Here is a 22,177-nt window from a genome sequence, read left to right as displayed (position 1 = left end):
CGTAAGTGACTTGAGAGATATCTGGGTGAGACATCAAATTGAATGGGGTCTGCTAACAAATTTAATGGGGGAAAAGAAGACTTTGAAGGAATATCTTTTTTAAAACGATTACATGTGTACCATTTAGCTGTTTGAGATTCTATTGTAAATGCTTCTTTATTAGAAGCCTATACAACTCTTCACATGCATGTTAAAGTAGTTTTAGTGGATATGGTGTTGTTGTGAACTGCCCAAGGCCAAGTTACTGCCTTGTGCTTACAGATGGGCTTTTGTCTTTGCCGGTCCTTCTTTGAACCAAGCCTGTTGCTAGCTGAGCCAGACTTTGCAAACTGCAGTAATTTACTGTGGCACTTCACACAGTCACATGATGTTCTTTGATGTGTTTCTATGAAATCCTGCGCTGCTCCCTTTTAATTGATGTCCTTCTTAAATTATGTCTGCTGAAGCCATAATTGCTCATCATGAAGCAAGAGCAGATCTGCCTCTGATACAGGAGAGATGTCCTTTTATGGCCTGTTAAGAGACAGAGGCTCCACAAGCAAAGTGACTTCCTTCTCCTTTACCTTGGTATCTTTGGGAATGACATCTATTGGAGTTGGTCAATGTAGATACATTCCTGCTGCCATTGTGTTCTTTGTGAAGGTTAAACCTCATATGTGTTCTCCTTAAGACTTTGGGAATGAGATGTTTTCTTGGATGACGTCTTCATGTGTCCACCACAGTAATTAAGTGTCTTCCCTCATTCATCTTATTTATTCAGAATATTTTGCTTTGAGTTTTGAGAATGTAAGAAGACATGAGAAGACATGACTGAGTAGGGTCTTGGTTTGGAGGAATATCACTCACTGTAGGTCTTCATCTCAAAAACGTGGAGCTAGGCAGTGACATAGAATGGAAAAGTTAGAAAAAATAGTTTTTTTTTTTTTTTTAATGTGTAGGTTTTGCTACAGTGCAAAATCAGGGCTGGCTTTTATATAAATAATCCAGGAAAAGAAGAAGAAAGATGAAGAGTAAGAGGAGAAAAAGAGAAAGGATTAAGAGGAGGAGCCAATGGTTGTTTTCCAATAAGGCCTCCCAAAGAGTTTAGTTATTGTAAGGAACATTTACAATAAGAATAAGGAAGATCCACAGGCTGTTTGTTGGTTTGTTTGTTTCCTTTTCCGTGGTGCCTGCTGGAGGGTAGGCAAGGTATATATGGCCTCCATTAGAAAAGAGTTCCCAGGAATCCAATTTCTGTCACCATCCAGTGAGTCTCCAGCCCTAAACAGGTGGGACCTAGTTATTTGTAGATCAAACGGACTGAGAGATCGAAGAGCCTGTAGACTCAGAAAGCATTGAGCGTCATCAAAAAACCTTTCCCAGTTAACACCTTTCCACTGGGAAAATTGTAAGAGACCTGGGACCATTAGAATACCCCTCCAGCTTGGAATAACAGAGTTAACAATAAAGTTTAAAATCTGAACTGACCACCAAGTGAGAGAGAAGGTTGTGTGTGGGTCCTGGCATGTGAGGGATGCAGAGTGAGGCTGGGGGATGCCAGCTTTGTGAGCTCAAATTCTCTACTGCATGACCCCTGGAGCCTTCAGTCCGCTGACCAGAACAAATGAGTATGTTAATAATTCTTTCCTGTTGGCTGTTGGGAAAAAAATGGATTGCATTTAGTCCCACTTTGGGAGATGAAATGAAGAAGTGTTTACAGAAGCATCACTCATTATTAACCACCATTTGGATATTGGACAGATGACCTTGGGTAGCAGGGGTGATTCTGGGTCACCTAAGTTTGAGTGGGATCAGCTTGTCATCTTTTCAACAAATGCCAGGCATGGTTAGTCCAGTGAATGGCAGTGGGGAGCCCAGTTAAGGTCCTTCCCTCCTGGAGCTGGGGGTGTGTAATATAATGCTTTTACCAATGCTACTCCTTCTATAACATAAACTCAATTTCATTGTACACAACTCAAAGTGAATTGTTCTTTGGTCCTTCTGTCAGCAGTCTACCCCAAAGGAGGACTTTCCCTCTCAGAATCCTGTCTCTTTTTAGGCATCCAATAAGTACAGCAGGGCTCGTAGGCTACACTTTAACGTGGAATCAACAGAGGGGACATGGTGGCACACTCCTGGAGGCAAGGCACACAAGAGGCTGAGTTAGGAGGATTAGGGGTGTGTTCTGAGGGGAGCCTAGGCTCCCATTAGTGAGACTGTGACTCAAACAAACAAGCAAAGGAAAACAAAATGTAAAAGAAAACAAAGTAAGTGAGCATGGGCGGGGGAGGGGGTGGGGACAGAAAATAACCAAATACAAAATTCTTCTTGCTATTAGAATGCCTGGGTTTAGTAGGTAAGGGATACACAGCACCAAATGAAATGTAGGTTTCAGAATTAGTTTTGGTGGTGGTGTGACTAAGTCCCCACAGCCCCATGTGCTGAAGAACAGTCTCCTGCCACCCGCCAACATCTGAAGGCACCTTTTAACAGAGCATCTTCCACCCTAGGTAGACAGGGAAACCCTTGCTTCTACTTGAAATGATTTATAACCGCTCCCTCCCGATCACCAAGCGCCTCCAAATTAAAAGCCATTAATTAAGGCCTTACGCAGATACAAGAGATATGCACAGAGTGTTCTGTCCGCTCCAGCTCCCCACCTCCAGGTGAGAGCTTTCCAAATTATGTGGACCGCTGGAGCCACCTGCTTGACTAAACGCAGCTCAGCCCGCTTGCAGCTCATCAGCACGGTGGTGGTGCCAGAGTTGTTACTGATTTTTCTCATTTCTCCAGGGCAAATACTAATTAATGGATACAATTCACAGCTGATTAGGCGTAGTTTCTTCGGTAATTACATTCGCATACTAACTGTTCTGAAGAGGATTTCTAACCCAGTTCTTACTTCACCCTGAGCTTAATTTTTTTTTTTTTTTTTTTTTGAATTGTTTAGGCCTTTGGTTTAATGGCCATTTTATTTTCCTTTGTTGTTCTAGGTGCTATTAGATAATAAGTGAGTTTAATCTTAAAAAAAAAAATACTCTCTGATAATGAGCTCTTTGCCTTAAATGGATTTCTAATTCCCCAACAAAGCTGACATTTAAATAATGTTAAAGTTGTGACGCTGGCTGTCAGGCAGCTGGGGGTGGGAGGAGCGTATTGGAGCGTGGAAATATATAGATTCAAATATGGGTCATATTTGATTTAGGCCTGAACATTACATAGAAAACAATCAAGACAGAAGCCTATGGGGGTCTGTTCTGACATACTTTTAACACTGTAGAAGAACGGAGACATGTGTGTGAGTGTACATGTGTATGAGTGTACATGTGTATCTGCACTGTGGCCCGATACACAGTCTTTGAAACTACATGCCCTCAGTCAAGCCAGATAAAGGTCTTTTTTAAGGGCTAATGAGTACACCTTTCAGGAATTCTTAGGGAGTTCTTCACCCAAAGGAGTAGAAGTGCTTTTGATAGCTTCTGTGTGTGTGTGTGTGTGTATGTGTGTGTGTGTGTTGAAGTGCTTGTGGTGGTTGATGTTGCCTCTGTAGACCTTAACGGCACTCTGGAGCCATTAGAGTTTTATCCTGTAAATCTTGCTTAGCTCTTGGGTCCCTGACATGATAAAAATGTAGCGTGCTAATCCTGCTTCCTACAGGTTGAGAATTGGACCAAGACCACTCCCCCACCCCAGAAATCAGTGATCTTGAAGGGAGGATTATGTTGTATTTTCCTACCTGTATGTCTCCTTTCTCCTTATTGGTTGTGTCAGTCTACATAAGTATCTGAGTATCTGTGTACCTGTCTCTAATCCTGTTCACCCCCCCAACCACCCCATTCATCCAGCCAGTCATTGGTCTACCAATTTATCTCAGGGGAAAATTACACCTTTTACTTTAATGTAATTGCTAGCTTTAGTATACATTAGAAAATGCCTATATACATTTCACCGCTTGGAGACCACACCTGTGCTGTTTCTGATGCGCTAAAGGAGATGAATAGAATGCCTTGCGCACGGACATTCTCTTTCCATTTAACCATCATGAAAATAACACAGCTCCAGATAATTATGCCCACAGAGCCTCCCGCATTGCCAGCCTGATAGCAGAATGCTGAAAGCAACGAAATGTGCCGGCCCAGATCATTTGAACCCGAAAATAACATTTCTGCCCAAAATCCAAGTTTTACATTTTGATAACAGGTCCCTGGAAGTAAAGAGCCTACATGTGAAATGCTGATACAGTCTTATTTGTGACGCTATGAATGGGCCATTGTGTTAGGGAATGAAATAAAAATTGCTGTGTTCATGGGATCCTGCTTATTCTCCAAACCTCTTTGCACTTAATGTTACATGGAGAGATTAAATAGCACAGCTTTCAGCAGCTCTGATGGAGCCGATATGGCAGTGAGCTCTGCTCGGAGATTTTAGAATGTTCTTTAGTCTTATTTATTTATGTTCATGCCACACCCCATTCGCCAGAAACTAGAATATGAGTCTTGGAGATTGAATTGTGTTCTCTTGAATTCACATTTTGAACCCACCCACACTTGTGACACCTGTTCTTGAGAGGTAACGTATGAGATCGCAGCATGCTCTCGAACATTTCCAGGTGGTTTTCCTGGGAACTCCTTTTCTTCCCAGCCTTTGACAAAGGCTGGTTATAAACAGCACCCTAGTGACCAGACAGCCCAATGGTTGTGACTGGCTCCTTTCACTACCAGTCGTGGGGAGAAACAGAACTAGTTCCTAGAATTAGAGACAGAGTAACTCCATGCTGTAACTGCAGAAGGCTGACTCACATTACACCTTCCCATTCCCAGGTTAGCCCATGCTTGGCTTTTTTCCCAATTGCCCCTGAGCATTAACTAAACAGCTCAAGGTTTTACTCTGCCTCCTATTAACATAAATCAATGTTTCCTTTTTTTTTCCAGTTGGGAAATAGTAACTACATGAACATGGCCGAGGCAAATAACGCCTTCTTTGCTGCCAGTGAGGTGGGTGTCCATCTGTCTTCCCAAGTTTGTTTGTGTTTTGTGTGTTGTATAGATAATGTAACAGGCTTGAAGGGGAAAAGCAAAATATTGGATTTCTCTCTTTCTCTCCTGTGGCAGAAGACAGTAACTTTGGAGGAGAATGAGAAAAGCCTATTGGAAAAGAAACTAACCTGACAAGACTTTAGCACTGTCCACGGGTAGTTGTTAACATTGCAAAGCTTATAAGTGAATCTCTTGAAGGAAAAGAAAAAGCACACACTCAAGCAATTATAAATGTGTAATAAAAAGCACTCTCTCTCCCTCCCTCTCTCTCTCCCTCCCCCCCCTCTCTCTCCTCTCTATCTCTCTCTCTCCCTCTCTCTCTCCATCTCTCTCTCTCTCTCTCCTCTCTCTCCCTCTCTCTCCTCTCTCTCTCTCTCTCTCTCTCTCTCTCTCTCTCTCTCTCTCTCTCTCTCTCTCTCTCTCTCTCTCTTGCTCTCTCCCTCCCTCTCTTTCTCTCTCTCCCTTCCTCCCTCCCTCCCTCTCCCTCTCCCTCTCTCTCTGCTGGATGTCTAAGCAGATATCTTGGTATTTTGGAAACATTAATAGAAAATGTTTTGCTTCCTAGCTTTCTAAGCTTAACCTCGTTGAGCAGAACAGCTTAGGGAACTATGAGCGACAGTATTGTGGTTTCTAGAGTGACCTGCATTGAGTGCTTTGTCGTTAGAACCCCACCACCTAGCACAAAGCCCACGATAGTAGAGATCCAATAAGAAATTATTGAGTGTCTGATTCAACGAGTAGACTTGGTACATGATACAATTGTAGCAAGGAATTCTGGGTGATGGGCTCTGCATACAGTGCCGTATTAACTCATGCTTTTTGCTAGTTTACAGGTTACATGGCATAAGTATTGTCTTCTTGCTCTCTCTACTGTATTTCTTAAGTATGACTTCCCACCTTTGTCTGGTCTCACTGGCATGCCTCCCAGAAAGGAAAAAAATAAAAAATAAAACTCAAGATACTTGATTAGCTCAATCAAAACATTTTCCTAAAAGGATAGCTTGTGTGAGATTTAACATTTTCAAACAAGAACAAACAGAAGAATAAAAATCAGTCCAAATTGAGCCGTTCCTCTGTGGCTCGGGCAATAAAAAGTCTTCATTTTTCCAAATACATTCAGATATAGGAGAGTGAACTGGCTGACCCCAGAGATTGAAAATAATAAAGGCTTTGCAAATGATCTTGGTACAGGCGAACAAGTGATATGAAAGAAATGAATGTCGAAAAATTATTAGTGTAAGTGCAGACTCGAAGTAAGGGTCTTTGTAGATTAATCATTTTCCAGTGAGCATCGCAGCTCCAACCGGAAGACAGCTTAGATGCAGGAATACTGTTTGGCACTGGCTGCCGGGCTGTTTGGGATAATGAGTGCAAACCCCATCTGTAAGGACAACATGATGTTTCATTCTGTGGGATTTTTTTCCCCTCTACATTTGAATCAAACATTGATGAAGGCTGTGCTGCCAGCAGCTGTTCAGAAACAATTTAATTCCAGCTGTGATAATTCACCGTGTCAGACGTTGGCTGTTACATGTTGATACAACAGTGCTCTCCAGATTTGCATTCTTATCAAAAGGAACAAATGTTTTGAACATTTCTGTACAGATGGTATTTAACCATGCACACACTACTTTAACATGTTCAAGGTAAACACTGGAAAGTCAGTATCTGTAAAAATCAATCACATAAGCTCCGAATGATTAATCTGATCCAAAGCCTGTGTCCTTCGATGTTGATGGCATTTGTGGTATTTTTATTTTCTCAGAAAACAATGCTTTGGATCAGAGGTACTTAATATCATACTTGATACTTTACATCTCTTTTTCTCTGTGGAAGGCTTCACATGCAGATATTTTACCTCTCCTTAAAGGTAGTTAAGGTTTTAGCATCTCCTTGGTTACATATTACAATGTTATTTCATTGTGTTGTTTTATTAGGTCAATAAAGACATATATTGCTTATAAGTTAAAATTAATGTGCCTTTAAAAAATTATGCCATGGGGACATATTATATATAACATGCCTCTCTATATTACTTAACAAAAATAAAAATTGAAAACCTCTTTAATTTTGACTGCCTGGCCTGAGGTGTGCTTTATACTAGAGTTTAAAATCTTACGTAATGGCTTCACTCTGTGTGTCTTCCCACAATCAAAAATAAAGCCAGAGTAAATGCTAATGTGCCACAGTACGGCTCTCATCTAATTTCCCAATCACGACACTGAAAGTAAATTTATCTGTTTTTTTTTTTTAAACATTTTAATGAGTGCAAACTAATTCAGAAAGACTTTAGATTAGCGTGCTGTAAAGCCTAAATCGTTCCTGAAGCCAGTTTCCTTCAGATGGGCAAAGTCCTGCAGGTAGCACTACAGAGACCAGGGTACTCTGATGTTTGAAAATCACACCTTAGCTTTATGCTTTCTATCTGTGTCATGATTACTCTGACCATTTTTAAAGTGCTTTAAATATTTATTGAAATAATATTTCAAGTGTTAATTACAGTGGTAATGAAAACAGCCAAATGCCACATATCAAGAATGAGTGTTTATCCGTATTGTTAATGTGATATGTTAGATTTCATTAAGCAGTAATGGGGTAGCAAATGAGTCACAAATTACAGTTGCATCTGTTACTAGACCACATTAGTGCCAAAATAACAGCGAACGCAGCCATAGGGTTACGTTCATTAGCCAACCCGCGTTTGTGGCCAATTCATCCCTTTGTTGCTAGGAACTCAGGGTACCACAGAAAGAGACTGACATTGAAGGAGGGTATCACTGTAAGTGTGCCCACGTCTGAATATCAGATGCTTCACTCTGGCCTCCAAATGCCTTATTAGGTTTCAATTTAAAATAAAACCAAAACCAAAAGCGTTTATTGAGTCTACCAGGGTGCGCAAGGTGACCACTTGGCCTGCCATAGATTCTCAGAGTTCAGAGTTCATTGATTCTCTTTCTTGCTGGTGAGTTACAAGTAACAGTTGTCAGGTTCTGTGTGCAAGAACTGCTTTTTGTTGAAACTATCCCCCCCCAAACCCCCACAGAGTTTGTTTATCTTTCCTTTCAGGTGGTTATTATATAGCATTATAATTGAGAAAATGATGATTTTCAATTCTTAATTAGGTCTCTTTATCAATAATAGCAGACTCCAATTACCCCATGCCAGTCCACTCTTTCAAATACTATTAATAATAAATGAACTACATCTGTGACCCTCTTAGCTAAAAATAAAAAATAAATCTGGGTGGCCCCCAAATCCTGTGTCTCAGCAAAATGTAGGCGCACGAATGTATATACAATAATCATCATCTTCATCAATGTGGATCTTGGTGTCTTTTCTCTCTCCATATGGCCTGCATGGTAAGAGAAAGATGTTCAGTGTAATTGAAATGGAAGGCATCCTTGATAGTCTTCAAAGACCCTACTTTAAAACCCAGCCTGAAGAGCATCCGTAGCATTCAAGGATAACAATGTACCAAGATTTACTCGTGTTTTAAGACATAACATTTGTCTGATGAAGTGAACAGGCAGGTTCCTAGGGTAGCTATATCAGTATGGCTTTTCTCTCTCTGGGTCGTCTGTAGAAGCCTGCTAGATGGTGTTCTGATAAATGCATATGGAAATGTTCAAATAAAAAAAAAAAAAACCCCAATCTTCTCACAGAAAACGCTGCATGACACCATAACAATTTCCATAGAAGGACTTATTACACTTGGGAATCTGCCAATAAAGAAAAGTTTTAAAACAAAACCACAAGTTTAATATTACTTGTTTTATAGGTTTTGGCAGAGAGTGAACACCTATAATGTTCACTTCTGGGTTAGTGTGTGTCTGTGTGTGTGTGTGTGTGTGTGTGTGTGTGTGTGTGTGTGTGTGTGTGTGTGCTCAAGCACTTGACTACATGCATGTGTGCGCCCCCACATTGTCAGCTTTTTCTGAAGCATGTGGATGGTGTAAGCTATTTGATCTATTTCACTAACATATCAATAAAGTGGCAATTTGTTATATAGCCAAATTTAATGTTGCCGATGCTCCAACTAACAACAAAGACAGATGTTGCTAATTAAGTACGCATTAAAACACTCTTAATACTGATACTCCATTAAAACCATATGATAATGAGACTTAAATCTTTAATCAGAATGATCAGCAAAACTTTATATATGGAAATCTGTGTTTAAGATGTTTTCGGGTTGAGAAATAACTATTTGGCCTAGAAACGTAGTCTTGCTTGTTTCCTCTAAGGAGGGATACGATACAGAAACTGACTTCAAGGGTGTCTGTATTCTGTTCCTTTTCAGCAGACCTTCCACACGCCAAGCCTTGGGGATGAAGAGTTTGAAATTCCACCGATCACACCCCCTCCAGAGTCAGACCCCACCCTGGGCATGCCCGATGTACTGCTACCCTTTCAGACTCTCAGCGATCCGGTGCCTTCCCAGGGAAATGAGTTCACACCCCAGTTTCCCCCTCAAAGCTTGGATCTTCCTTCTATCACAATCTCAAGAAATCTGGTGGAGCAAGACGGTGTGCTTCATAGCAATGGTCTGCACCTGGTAAGCACTTTGTTCATTACCCTAGACCACACTGTGTCATTTGTCTTCATGGTAAAGATCTGTGAGGCTCTGTTCAGAAATATCCCTGTCCGATGGGCTGGTGGCCACTTAGGTAATACTCTAACCATAGGTAATTCTAGACTGATATCTGGTATTGGCTGATTGACAGTCACAGAGGATGGCCAACAAGAGTCTTCCAGTATGAAAGGAACTTTAGGAAGGATGCTTGCTTACTGCTTTGAAGGCAGCAGGTCTTTCCTGGCCTTTGTTTTAATGTGGAAGTGTGCTGAAAGTGAGAACTTACTCAGGCGAGTCTTTGAACATGGAAGCCTGTCTTAGGTGCCCAGGTCTTTTGAACTTGTATTAGAGGATAATGTGTATGGTACATAGTTGGTTCTCACCTCCAATCAAATATCAAACTGGTACAGAAGAAGGGGGGAGGGGTCTGCTTATAAAAAGCAGAGGAAAAATGGCCCATGCTATTGTGTGAAATACACCTAATTGTGGTATTTATTGTCACAAACATTGAATAGGGCACTCTAGAGAGCAAAGATTACTAACAAGATAATTTCATTTCTATTTTTCTTAGTGTGCAATTATAGTCAGCAATCACCAGAGTAAATCTGTTTAAGTATTTTAAACTCTTCTGCTGGGATTGTGTCTTTTCCAGCACAGCATATAATGTATTTGTATCTGCGGAGGTGAAGTACTAACCAGGCATCTTAAAGCAAGATTAATAGTTTATAGGGCTCCCTCTCTCTTTTTAAATCCTGATAAAATGGGACAGATGTGTTGGTATAAGAAAAACAAATCCCGTCACTTGTTTACATATTTCTCTGTGCATTAGGACCAAGCCAGTGATGTTTATTGGTTTTATTTTTAATTCCCCAGATAAGAACGCACGATTGCAAAATACATAGTGGATTAACAGTGCAAAGATTCAGTGTGCTTTCTGAAACGTAAGATTACTTCCCCAAATAGGATTTCGGCAACATAATTTTCTTTGCCTGTGATCATTTGTGTTTGAGCTGAACAACATGAGGGTTTTCATTTTTTCTTTTTTTTCTCTTTCTTTTTTTCTTTTCTTTTTTTTTTTTTTTTTTTTTTTTTTTTTTTTTTTTTTTTTGGTCAGAGAAGAATGCAGTGAGCAGGCAGGAAGTAGTCATTAAGTATTCATAAATGTTCCCTGACATCACAAATAATTGTTTTCTGTGGACTTTCTTACAGTTTTCTTCCTTTGACACTGGAAGGGGGGAGGGTTCTGTCTTCCTCTACAATCTACAGTCTAGCTTGTAATATACATGGAAAATAATAAAGAAAAAAAGGGTGTTTAGTCACCAAGGGAGTTTACTAGAGCTGGCCATATTTATAGATGCTCAGCCAGGCTCATTCAAGTTGCAGAAATACTTAAAAGACCATATAATATATGCTAAAATGTGTACTTTATTAAATTGGTAAATATTTATTAGTAATACAAGAATCTGCCTTTAAATTAAACATCTGATGAATTACCTTGCCTCAAAGCTATAAAACAGTTATTGCTGCTATAAAAAAGTGTAAAGGAGGCATTTTGACTATGAAATTTCATTTCATGGTCAATTGAATTTACTATATTGGAAAGAACTAAAGATGGAATCATAAAATAATTATGATATTCACATACACTTAAAGACAATGCTTTCCTGGGCTGGCATTGGAAGCGAGGACTCAATTTTTAATGCTTCTTTTGTAATGTATGGCTAATCAGTAAAGCAGTTCAATTATTCCATTGATTTTTTTTTTTTTTTTATGTATAAGTACTTTAAGTGCAGGCTCTTTTGTTTACGTGGACCAGACTGCGTCATGGTTATAGCTACTGGTTTGAAGTTCTGCTCAACCTGAATGCTATTTATTTTGCTTGAAGCTAACTAATCTTGTTGGAAATTCTAGTCGAATTTCACCTTGAAAAAATGTCATGGGGTTTTAAATCACAAATGTTGAGAAAAATAAAATGTAGCAGGACAGAATTATGATGAATACAATGTGTCGTTGGCTTTGTTCTGTGGACTCCTGACATGTTCACCTGTAAACCTGAATTCAGAATCGCCAGAGGCATGGTTAAAAATGGGTTCTGTCAAAGTTCCTCTCTATTTTCCTCTGGGTGCTGAGGTGCTGGCTACATCATAATGCTCAGCAGAAGCCTCCGCTGAGGTTTTCTGTAGGAAGGTCAACCCAGAAATAATAAATAATACGGTGTGCATCATGCGTGCAGCATTCTAGGGCACGTGGACTGTTCCATACCTTATCAAGTAACAAGTTTTATTATCCAAATGAATATGGCTGACTGTGAGGGATTGCTCTGGTGAATTAAGCCTATCATATGAGAAGAGAAGCCAGTTTGTTTATGTCATATCGGACCAGCGTATCCTCAGAGCCCTGTCGTCGTTGCTTTAGCGAAGACTGACAGTTTGTCAGAGGGCTGATTAGCTGTTTTATGATAGGTAACAAGCACAGCATGTTTATCTTCTTTAAGCGTATGCTGTTATATTTTTAAAAACAACAGAACGAAGAAGCAAAAGGGGAGAGATTAAAGAGAGTCCAGTGATTAGCATTCACATTTCAGAAAATGAAAATGCCGCCCCTGGTATTCAAAAGAGAACTGCTGAAAAGCGGAAGGTCCATGCATTTGTGCCATCGAAGAGCAACCTCGAGTTGCTTGGGGTGGGCACAGAGGTTTTAAAACAAGAGGTGGTTGGCAGGTTGCAATCAACAGTAGATTTTTACTTAAAAAATTTGTTACTTCTAAGCATTATTGTCAGTTAGCTGATCATCTGGAAATTATTTTAATCTACAAAAGATTACAATTCTGAAAACTGACAATGTGAGCTCCAAAGAATTCTTCTTCTTCTTCTTCTTCTTCTTCTTTTTTAACACCTCTCTATAATCTGCCCAACCTGCTGAGCAGCACCGGCATCAGTAGTACATCAATTTCAGAAAGTGGATTATTTTTACTAGACAGCTATTGTGACATATTGGGTCAGTCATAAATGAAAGATATTCATGCAAGCATGCAATACTTGTAATGAAGTCTCACTCTGACCTTCTGTATGATTGATTCTGTAATTTAGTTTTCTCAGGCAGTGCCTGAAATGAAATGAAATCATGTTGAACAAGTTTTGAATACCCACAGTGCACCAGGAGAAGAAAAATCTGCAGCCCCAGAGGCTTGAGAGAGAGCAGATGAACGATTTATCTCTGTGCTATTATAGCTTTTGCCAGCATTCAACATTTCTTTCTTTTTTTTTTTTCTTCTTTCTCCTTTTTTTTTCTTATTTGGCTTAAGTACTTAATTCTGCAGGTAGCTGTAAATGGGAAAATAAAATGCTGTTCAGATTTAAAATGACAGGACAGGAGTATTGCAGGGCACTGATAAAATATCTTCAATAGAACTGACCTTTCATGTAGCTGAAAGTTACTGGGGGATTCATTCTCATAATTACCATATAGATTATTTTTATTTCTTTCCTGCAATGAAACATTTCAGGGAGCAGTGCTGCTGATTGAATGAAAATTGAACTTGTTAACATTCTTTTCAGCTCAGCCTGTTGTACATAACAGGAGGTTAGCTTTGATGACTTTCAAAATTCTCTTTGATATCAAAGAAACAGACAGTGCAATAATTGTCTCTAGTTTGATATTTTGTATGTTCCCCCCCCAAAAAAGAGAATTTATAAAACACACTGATAATTCACACACGTTTCCTGCCTACATTATGTTTCTGTGTCGAGGGCCTGTGCGTTCTGTTTGATGTTGCGTTGGATTTAATTGTGATAACTTGTGTGTGTAGGAAACTCGGGGCGGATGCCGTAGCACATCAAAGGGAGTGGTTGAAAATTGAAAAGGGGGGAGGTGTTGGGAGTGTATGGGGGTGTGAAGTGTTGGGATCTGCTCAGGTGAGAGAGCAGAGGCTTTGTAGGGACCTGGGCAGCAGAGTAGGAGTGTTTCACATGCTAATCACATGCTTAACTTGCAATGCTGGTAGATATCATTTGTGATCAGGAAAGTGAGAGTTTATCAACATGACATGTCTAAAATTACCAAGTGCATTTTACAAGGTTTTTTCCCCCCCACACAATTGGCATGGTTCTAATTTAATATGAAATGATTTTCTTTACTATCTTCAAAACAAAACAAAACAAAAAAAAAACAAAACCAACAACAACCAAAAAACTTACATTCAAAGAAATAGCCCACTACCAATTAATACATTGTTTTTAGTAATGTTGCTTAATGTCTTACAGATAAAACAGTTATTTCATGGGTCATTAATGTGTTTAATGTGTGGAACGTTCTATTAAAACAAGCCCTTATTATTATTATGAGCATGTTCATTGCCGTTGTCGACAAAGGCTGCACAGCTGAATTCCGAAGGATGGTTACTGCTCAGCCACTGGGGACTGGCGAGTTCTCGTACAGATTGAATGACTACGATGCCTGTGTATTTTAAGTTGAGTTGCTGTCAAAAACCATTTTCATTGTTAGTTAACAATGAAAAAGGAGCAGACACCTCACTTTTAGTGGACAAGGCCTCAACAATACAAAATCCGAATTATGAAACTGAAGCTCATGGACTGCTAAGCAACATTTTGCAGAGACCTACTAAGTGCTTCAACGCTATTAATTACCTGAATTATACTGCTCATAGCATGTTGTTTTGTTATTGTTTTTTTTTTTTTTTTGTCTTTGTTTTTGATAATCAATGTCTCCTCCGTGGATTGTCAACACTCACAGTCTGAGGGCTAAAAGCTGCCCATTACCGAAGACACTTTTCATGTAGCTCTTACTCTGTGCTGGACTGCCTGCCAAATTTCCCAGGTCCAGATGCCCCACTATTGCCCCTCACAGTGGAGCAGAGGGCCTCAAACCATCCAGTGCTTAAAATCTTCTGTCTGCATGGCCTGCAAATACCACTGACCCACATCACATGGGTGAGGCGCTGTCTTTAAGAACAGTCAGTGTTATCTATAGAAACAGGCATGTGCTAGGGACTAATAAATACTATTAGCTGTTGGGCAGCTCTGTACATGGTAGCTCACTTGATTTGTTGGTTTTAAAGGGTCAGTATTCTTCAACAGTGACATGGTCAATTTATTTCCATGTCTCATTTTCGCAGCTGGTATCTACTGTACTTGAGTGTTGCCAAACCTCAGCAGTGACAGGGGGACTATGGAGGTGCCACTTTACAGTGCTCAGGTTCCTCAGTACAGCCTGACAAGATGGTACAGTATGGGTTAGTGGCAAAAGCCACTGTGTAGCTATCCCAGATCCTTACTGTTACCTGCCATCTTGGTGTTGGTGGCCTTTGTGTGATTACCATGACCCTACCCTGACTCCCTCCAGAATAGAATCTCCAGGAGGGCAGCAGCCTCACCTACTGCTGCTTCTTGGCATCTGTGGGCCGACCTTAGGGCTAGAGCATTTCATCTCTCCAATATATGAGTGAATGAAAGGACAGCGTGAGAGCGCTCTTTCATTACACGGCATTCTTGGTCGCTACACTAAATGAAAGGGGAGGAGAGTTAGCACATAAACAGGCAAGAGGCTGGAATTCCTCTTGAGGAAACTTAACAGAAGGTTAAAGGGCGTAAGCATGGTGCAGACTCTGCTAAGACAGAGTAGTAGCTTCACTGTTAGGAGAGCTGACCTACCCTGGCGCATTGGATATAAAACCCTTTAAATTTTTATTTTGCTCTTGTGCATAAAATTCAAGTGTAGGCAAGTCATATAAACCTGAGGTCACGTGTGAGACCATAAGTCTGAGCGTGGTGACCAAGCGAGACTGAGGAGTGTAGATATCATGATGAAAGGCAAGTTGGAATGGTGGCTTCAAAGACACTGCAGCTGACAAGAGCTTAGACTTCTGCAGAAAATCCAAGTTTGCCCTGACTGACTCCACACCCACACTGGGTGGCTCACAACCACCTTTAATTCCAACTCCAGGGGATTGACTGTCTCTGGTATCCATAGGCACCTACACTCAGGTGCCTAAAGCCCCCTCCCCCACCATATCACAGACGTACAACTGAACATAGGGAAAAAATATCTCCAAATAAAAGTAGTAGAATTTGTAATTCTCATTGGCTTACTTATTGGCATTCGCTTCATGGTCTAGGGGTTAGACATATTACTGGCTCAGCATTAGGGTTTGCTAGATTGTTGTTAATTTATAAACAAAATTTTAACATTGCTATAGGACATGACTAAATAATTGAGCATAAAATTGTTGGCCTATATTTTATATTTATAGTTACTCTGGTATTTTTGATGCAATATAATGTTTATTACAAGTAATTGTTTAATTATTCCGGTTCTCAGGAAATATTGATTAAAAACTGGCTCAGTGAAAATCTATTTAGTCACACTGTCTCATATTTGGATTATTTGCTTGTTAATTGGATGCTGTCCTCCAGTGTGAACATGATGCTGGGTCGTTATAGAAAATATTGACTCAACAATGCAGATAGAAGGCACATAAAAGCATTTACATATGAAATTTAAAATGCCTTTTACAATGAGATCAACAGAGATGGGAGGAAGCACCATTTAATGAATGTATGGATTTAAAATGGAAGGATAATATGTAATATTTAAAGTTAAAAAGACAAATTCAAAAGCATATAGCTTACATTTGGGAAAAACACTAGGGGAGATATTTCTTTCTGTACCAAGAGAAGTTGCTGATCAATGCTTTAATGTGTGAAAAAGATTTAAATATGAATGTGACTTCAGTTTTCCTTGCTCAGGAAATGAAAGCACACTGTATCTATCCGTCCCTCCCCCAAGTCCTATGTGTGATTTGCAATCATGGTTCTATAGTGGGGACTTACATTGTCAGGAGGGTTTTCTCAGTTGTCTTTTGGAGTTGGTAAATCAAGGAGAACCTTTTGTCAGAGGATAATGTTCCTCTGACACCTTTCTTTTGCCTATGATAAGGGAAAGCAGACCTTGTGCTGTTAATTTAGGCAGGTCCCAGGTTTCATAGACCCACATTGTTTCTTCTGCCTTTTGGTACTTACCCAGTGTTTGGCTCAGCACCAAACAGTGGGCTTAGTCTTTCCTTATTTTATTGACGAGACCTTTTTTTAGTAATACAAATTATCCACATTTTTAACAGTTTGATTTGTAGTCAGGAGAGACAGCTCAGTGGAGACCTGTTGTAGAGGACTAGAGTTTGGATCTCAACACCCACACTAGATGGCTCACAAAAGCTTGAACTCTAGCTCCCTGGGACTCAGTGCTCTCTTCTAGCTCACCCCCAGGTACCTGCACTCATATGCGTATTGAAACACACACACAATTTAAATAATAAAAATCAGTCTCAAAAACTGTTCACTTAAATGATAAATATTTAACAATAGTCAAGGATCCAGACAATAAGCACAGGACTACTGTCAGAAATAGCCATTGCCTGGACTCCTGTTTGGGGGGGGGGGGGGGAAGAGGGAGAAGCAACCCTCAGAGCAGTAGGCCTTTTGTTGGGAGGCATGTGGATATTGTGGTACTTCCAGGCCAGCAGGTAGCTAACAAGAGGAGCCAAGTTTGTTCATCCTGAAGACTTTCTACAGTTGAATATTAATCCTTAAATTATCAATCTTCAAACACAGATTGAGGTAGCCACCTACACATGTATACTGAATGTCTTGAATTGACTTAGGGAGACTGCCTTTGAGGAGTGGTCAGTTCTTATTTACTAGAATGAATAATCCCACTAGGTAGAAAACACACTGTTGAGCATCCATTGAACAACCAGCAGCTTGCTGCTGGGTCTTATATGCTGCCATCCAGATGTCCTAGACCAGTCTGTCAGATCCATCATTTTCTAGCCATTATCTCTGTCTTGCAGCCTAGGGATCCTGCTGCTCCTGGCCCTGTGTTGGCAGCATCCAGTCTGCATATCCTGCTCTGTCCCTTGCACCTCCACAGGTCACCTCTGTTTGCTGTGTGCTGCTCCTCTTCCTGGCTATTGATTTCTGCCTCCTTTTGTACCTTAGCTCTGGGCGCCCTTTGTCAGAGAAGTGTTCTGACTTTGTCCACTCTGACCCATTGCCCTCTGTCCACTCCTGTTCTCCTGACTAACCCTGCCCTGAGCACCTCTGAGCATGCTCTGTGCTGTCCCCCTCAACTTGTGCATTCAGGTCTCTTGTCCTGAAACACAAGTTTTTCTCTAGTGCTGAATGAACACTACCTATGTTTTGCTGGTGGAACTCTTATCTAGTGTGAGAAAGCTCCTAGGTTTGAAGTCAGAAACACAACACAAAATTAAACAGACAAATATATGAACAAGCAATGCTGCAAAAGTTATTAGCATTCAACCCTCATTGCTTGTAGCAGTCTCTTAGAATGCATATGTTGCCTGTTCAAGTTGACCGCTGGCAAGTCTTTCAAGACCTAATTTTATAGGGTTTATTATTATTTATTGGTTTATAAAAACGTTATATTTCTTTGGGCATTGTTTGGGATTATGCCTTTCCTTATTATCTCATTCCTAGTGGGAAAAACTATGAGCTCTTTTGGAGAAGTACATAGAGATTCTTCTGACCTGTGCTTTGTTGAAGTAAATAAGATGAGCCATCCTTAACCTCTGCTGCATATCTAAAGGATTTTCTAGTTTCTAAAAACTGAGTCTTAAAATATTGATAATTCAATGCTCAAGAACTAACATAAATAAAGAAGTCCTAAGATCCATTTGTTTTGTGGTACTGGGGATTAGAAACTGTGGTACTACCAATCCTGTAGTAGACAAGCCCTCTAGTACTGAGCTACATCCCAGCTTATAGATATCTTTTAATAATTACTTTTTAAATGAAAAATGACTGGAGGTTTTGAGGCTCAAGTTCTTCTGAGGAGCTGTTAATAATTGGTGGCCCTACTGAGGCTTAAGCCTTTATACTATAGACTGTATATTATGTACAGTATATACTCTAGACTGTATAGTGTGTGCAGTATATACTCTAGACTGTATAGTGTGTGCAGTATATACTCTAGACTGTATAGTGTGTACAGTATATACTCTAGACTGTATAGTGTGTGCAGTATATACTCTAGACTGCTATATAGTGTGTGCAGTATATACTTTTTGTAGTATAGTCTACAGGCATTCTGACCAATAGTCTTATATAATAGTCCTCCAATGAAGGAAGCTGTGAGTAGGGTGACTGTGGGCCCTGAGGAATGTTGACACATCCTAATGATTTGGAATTTTCTTGAATATATTCTAGGGGCTTCTTGGTATCTTGTCCTATGGGGGGAAAATGAACCAGTAACCTCTTGGATTATTAACATTTTGGGAAAAACTTAGCTTCACCACCAATATTCTTCACATAATTCCCTGATTGCAAAGGAGCACTGTCTTTTAAAATGAAATAAAATGAGAGACCTCAGTTTAGAAAACAAATGTGCATGAAGATGATTTTGTTAAAATGGATGGTGGTGTGGAGAGCCCAGGGTCCATTCTCTTCTTTTGCTGCTTGCACCGTGTGTCCCTTGGGCTCTGTGACTCCTTAGAGAATCATTTTACTATTGAGCAAGAATCACTAGAAAGTGAGTAGAGGCTCACAGACTCACTCATGTCTGTCTAAGGGTTGATATAATAATAGTGCCAATAGTACAATAGTACCAATAACCAATACATATAGTTATTGGTTATATAGTCCTAGGGGTTGAGTTAAGAAACACATACTGAGTTTAGCTTAGATCCTAGTACCCAGAAAACATGCAGGGAAGATTGCTTTTTAGCCCCCTAGCAGCCAGCTCCACAATAAAGGTGTGAATGGCAGGTGGCTTCTGCCAGAGGAGCTTGGTTCCTAGACATCATTTTGCTGATGAGAGGCTATCGAAAATGCTGTGTTTGGGGGCCATTCAATAAGTATCTATCTGGGCCGATTTTCACAGGCATTGAAACAATGAGAATCAAGTGTCTCCTTTGTGGAGGATAAAGCCAGGCTCAATTAATATTAGTTCACATGGCTATACCAGCTAACTAAGACATTAGTGCTCAATCAGAATTCATTGTATTGAACTGTACTCCCAACGTTGCTTGAGAACAACTTTAAAACTTCCAGAGGCAAGTCTGGAAAGATTTAGAAAGCATACCAGAAAGATGTGTGTGCAGGGTGCGTACCATTGGAAGGGCAAATGACTGGATAACGCTGGACCCTCAGAAGAACATGAAATCTGCCCAGTAGCTCAGGGCTTGTAAAGAGGAGAAATGTCTCAACACCTTGAAGGCTGAGTTGAAAAGGTTAGGAGTTCAAGACTAGCCTTGGTTACATAGTGATTTTGAGGTGAACCTTGACTACATGAGACTCTGTTTCAAACAAAAATCCAGAGTTTCAGGGTCAGCCTTGGGTATGTCAAAAATGTAAGGCCAGCCTGAGCTATGTGCGGCCTTGTTTCAAACAAAACAAAACAAACAAATCTAGCAGTTACTTTGGTTTAACCATCTTGTGTTATCTTCTGTTCTGTCTTATTCCTGAGTCCTGCTTCAGTCCTTGCGTCTGTCTGTTAAGTCTTCTAGCGATACTTTTATTTTATAATTCTTCGAAGACGTTTGGAACAGTCTCATTGTTCTCACCCCGTCTCTTACAATGTGACCCTTAGTAACAGTGGGCTCACTTTTTAAAAGGTAAAAACAGACTCTGCTCTACAGATACACCTCGGTTTACCTTTTACCATCTTAGATGTCACTATGTGGAAGTGATTTTGTCCCCTGAAACCATTTCTAGAAGGGAGGGAAGCTGCTCAGTTCTAGTGGGTGGCAGCCGAGGATGCTGTGGAAGTGCCACAAAATCCGAGGACCCGATCCACACCTCCAGTTACCTGGTCCATGATTGAAAAACCCAGCCATAGATCAATTAGTATACAGCCTAAGCTTGCCAACACTGTGTAGGGAGGCCATCCTATACACAGCCACTGTTCTCCGGACATAGCGTTTTCTTTAGTGACAGGGGCGATATGTAATTAAGAAACCAAATGTTCAATGTAGTTATTGACAACCTACTGTTTGGTTTTTTTTTTTTTTTAATTAAAGAAAAAAACGAAGCCTTACCAAAAAGACTCCAGAGAGAGAAACAGTAAAGAATCCTTCATTTTCTATATAAAATGAGATCCCAAGTCACTGGGGAGTCAAAAGAATTAGATTTTAGTAAAACCTCACTTACTCCAAAGGACAGGTCTGCAAGAAGTGGCTGGAAAGGCATGCCTTTACTTTGCCTTCTTTGGTCTTTAAAAGGGAAGCAAAGTGAAAGAGGCAGCAATAGCTTTAGTGGCTTTGTGTGACTCCCCAAACAGAGAAGGCTACTTCTGAAGTCAGGGAAATAATTTTCACAGGAAAATAATGCTGATGGGGAAATCCCCACCTGCTATTCTGGAATATTTTTAGAAGTTTTATGACATTAAATCACGGTGGGCTCAGCAAAAGAAAACGAAAACAAAATAGGTTTAATTGAAAGCACTGGTGTGGGAGCCAAGACATTGAATGACTTTCAGATGCCCTTCGGGGTGTAACTGAGAATTATGATGACTCTGCTTAACACCAGACTACATGGGAAGGATTCTCCAATGCAAACAGATTCTGCTCTGTGCAATCACAGAACTGCGTGTCTCTGGCCACTTTCTGGTGGGAATGCGGTTCCATGGGGTTCAGCGGAGGATGAACCCTCCTCCTACATGGTGAGTCATGGGACCAGTGTAAGAAGGACATAGACTCACTGATGAACCCCTAAAGGGTTTTGGCTAGTTGTCTTTATACAGAAGTCATCTAACAACTGTCCCATAGCAGGACAGCTGGGTTGTGTCTTTGCATTTTGTGCTCTGGCCTTCCATCTTTGTGGCTTGCATCTACGTTTCTCAGCAAAGCTGCAGATGGGTCTGACTCACCTACAGGGTTGCTGACCTTGCAAGTTTGTCAGTATTTGAAAAACTAAATCCCTTTCTCCCTTACTCTTTGTAGGATCAGAGCCACACACAAGTGTCACAGTACCGCCAGGATCCGTCCTTGGTCATGAGGTCACTTGTCCATATGACGGATGCTGCTCGCTCTGGAATCATGCCTCCTGCCCAACTGACCACCATTAACCAGTCTCAGCTCAGTGCACAGTTGGGCTTAAATTTGGGAGGAGCCAGTGTGCCCCACACATCTCCTTCACCTCCAGCAAGCAAATCAGCCACTCCCTCTCCTTCCAGCTCTATCAATGAAGAGGATGCTGATGAAGCAAACAGAGTAAGTTATTGATGGTTTACTATGGAGCTGAGCTGATGGCTGGGCCAGTCCCTGGTCATGCTAGAGTTTGCATTTGGGGGAATCACCTTCCTTTCTTAATGGATTTGAACACACCTTTTAGTTGACAATGATTTTAAGCTCTTATTTCTTTCGTTCATATACGATTCCTGGTGAAAGAGTAATGAAAGAGAAGACTAGGATGAGAGACCAGGTCTCTGAGCTAGAAGACCTTAGGCACACCCATTAAGTATTTTTTGACTTAACTGTTTCACTCTGTAGGTGGAAGGGCCTGTACTCTGTTTCCAATATTCTAGACTCTTGAGAAATCTAAAGGCTCTCGTTCTGTGG

General features: G+C 40.5%; 1 protein-coding gene across 2 annotated transcripts in view; it reads left to right on the top strand.

Annotated features, from left to right (window-relative positions):
- The window catches only part of TOX3 (TOX high mobility group box family member 3), a gene marked incomplete at both ends in the record, with an annotated part of 97,862 nt that overhangs the window by 65,777 nt on the left and 9,908 nt on the right, over window positions 1–22,177 (top strand). Inside the window, 3 exons of one of the 2 annotated variants that reach the window (XM_080936885.1) lie at window positions 4,911–4,973; window positions 9,319–9,570; window positions 21,560–21,829. In XM_080936885.1, the coding sequence (XP_080793011.1) occupies window positions 4,911–4,973; window positions 9,319–9,570; window positions 21,560–21,829 (585 nt within the window). Of the gene's footprint in view, window positions 1–4,910; window positions 4,974–9,315; window positions 9,571–21,559; window positions 21,830–22,177 lie in introns of both variants that reach the window. The other variant, XM_080936884.1, reaches the window with a different exon arrangement.

Source organism: Micromys minutus (assembly GCF_963924665.1).
Source record: "Micromys minutus genome assembly, chromosome: 24".
Lineage (NCBI taxonomy): Eukaryota > Metazoa > Chordata > Mammalia > Rodentia > Muridae > Micromys > Micromys minutus.
This window is presented reverse-complemented; position numbering and strand designations above follow the sequence as displayed.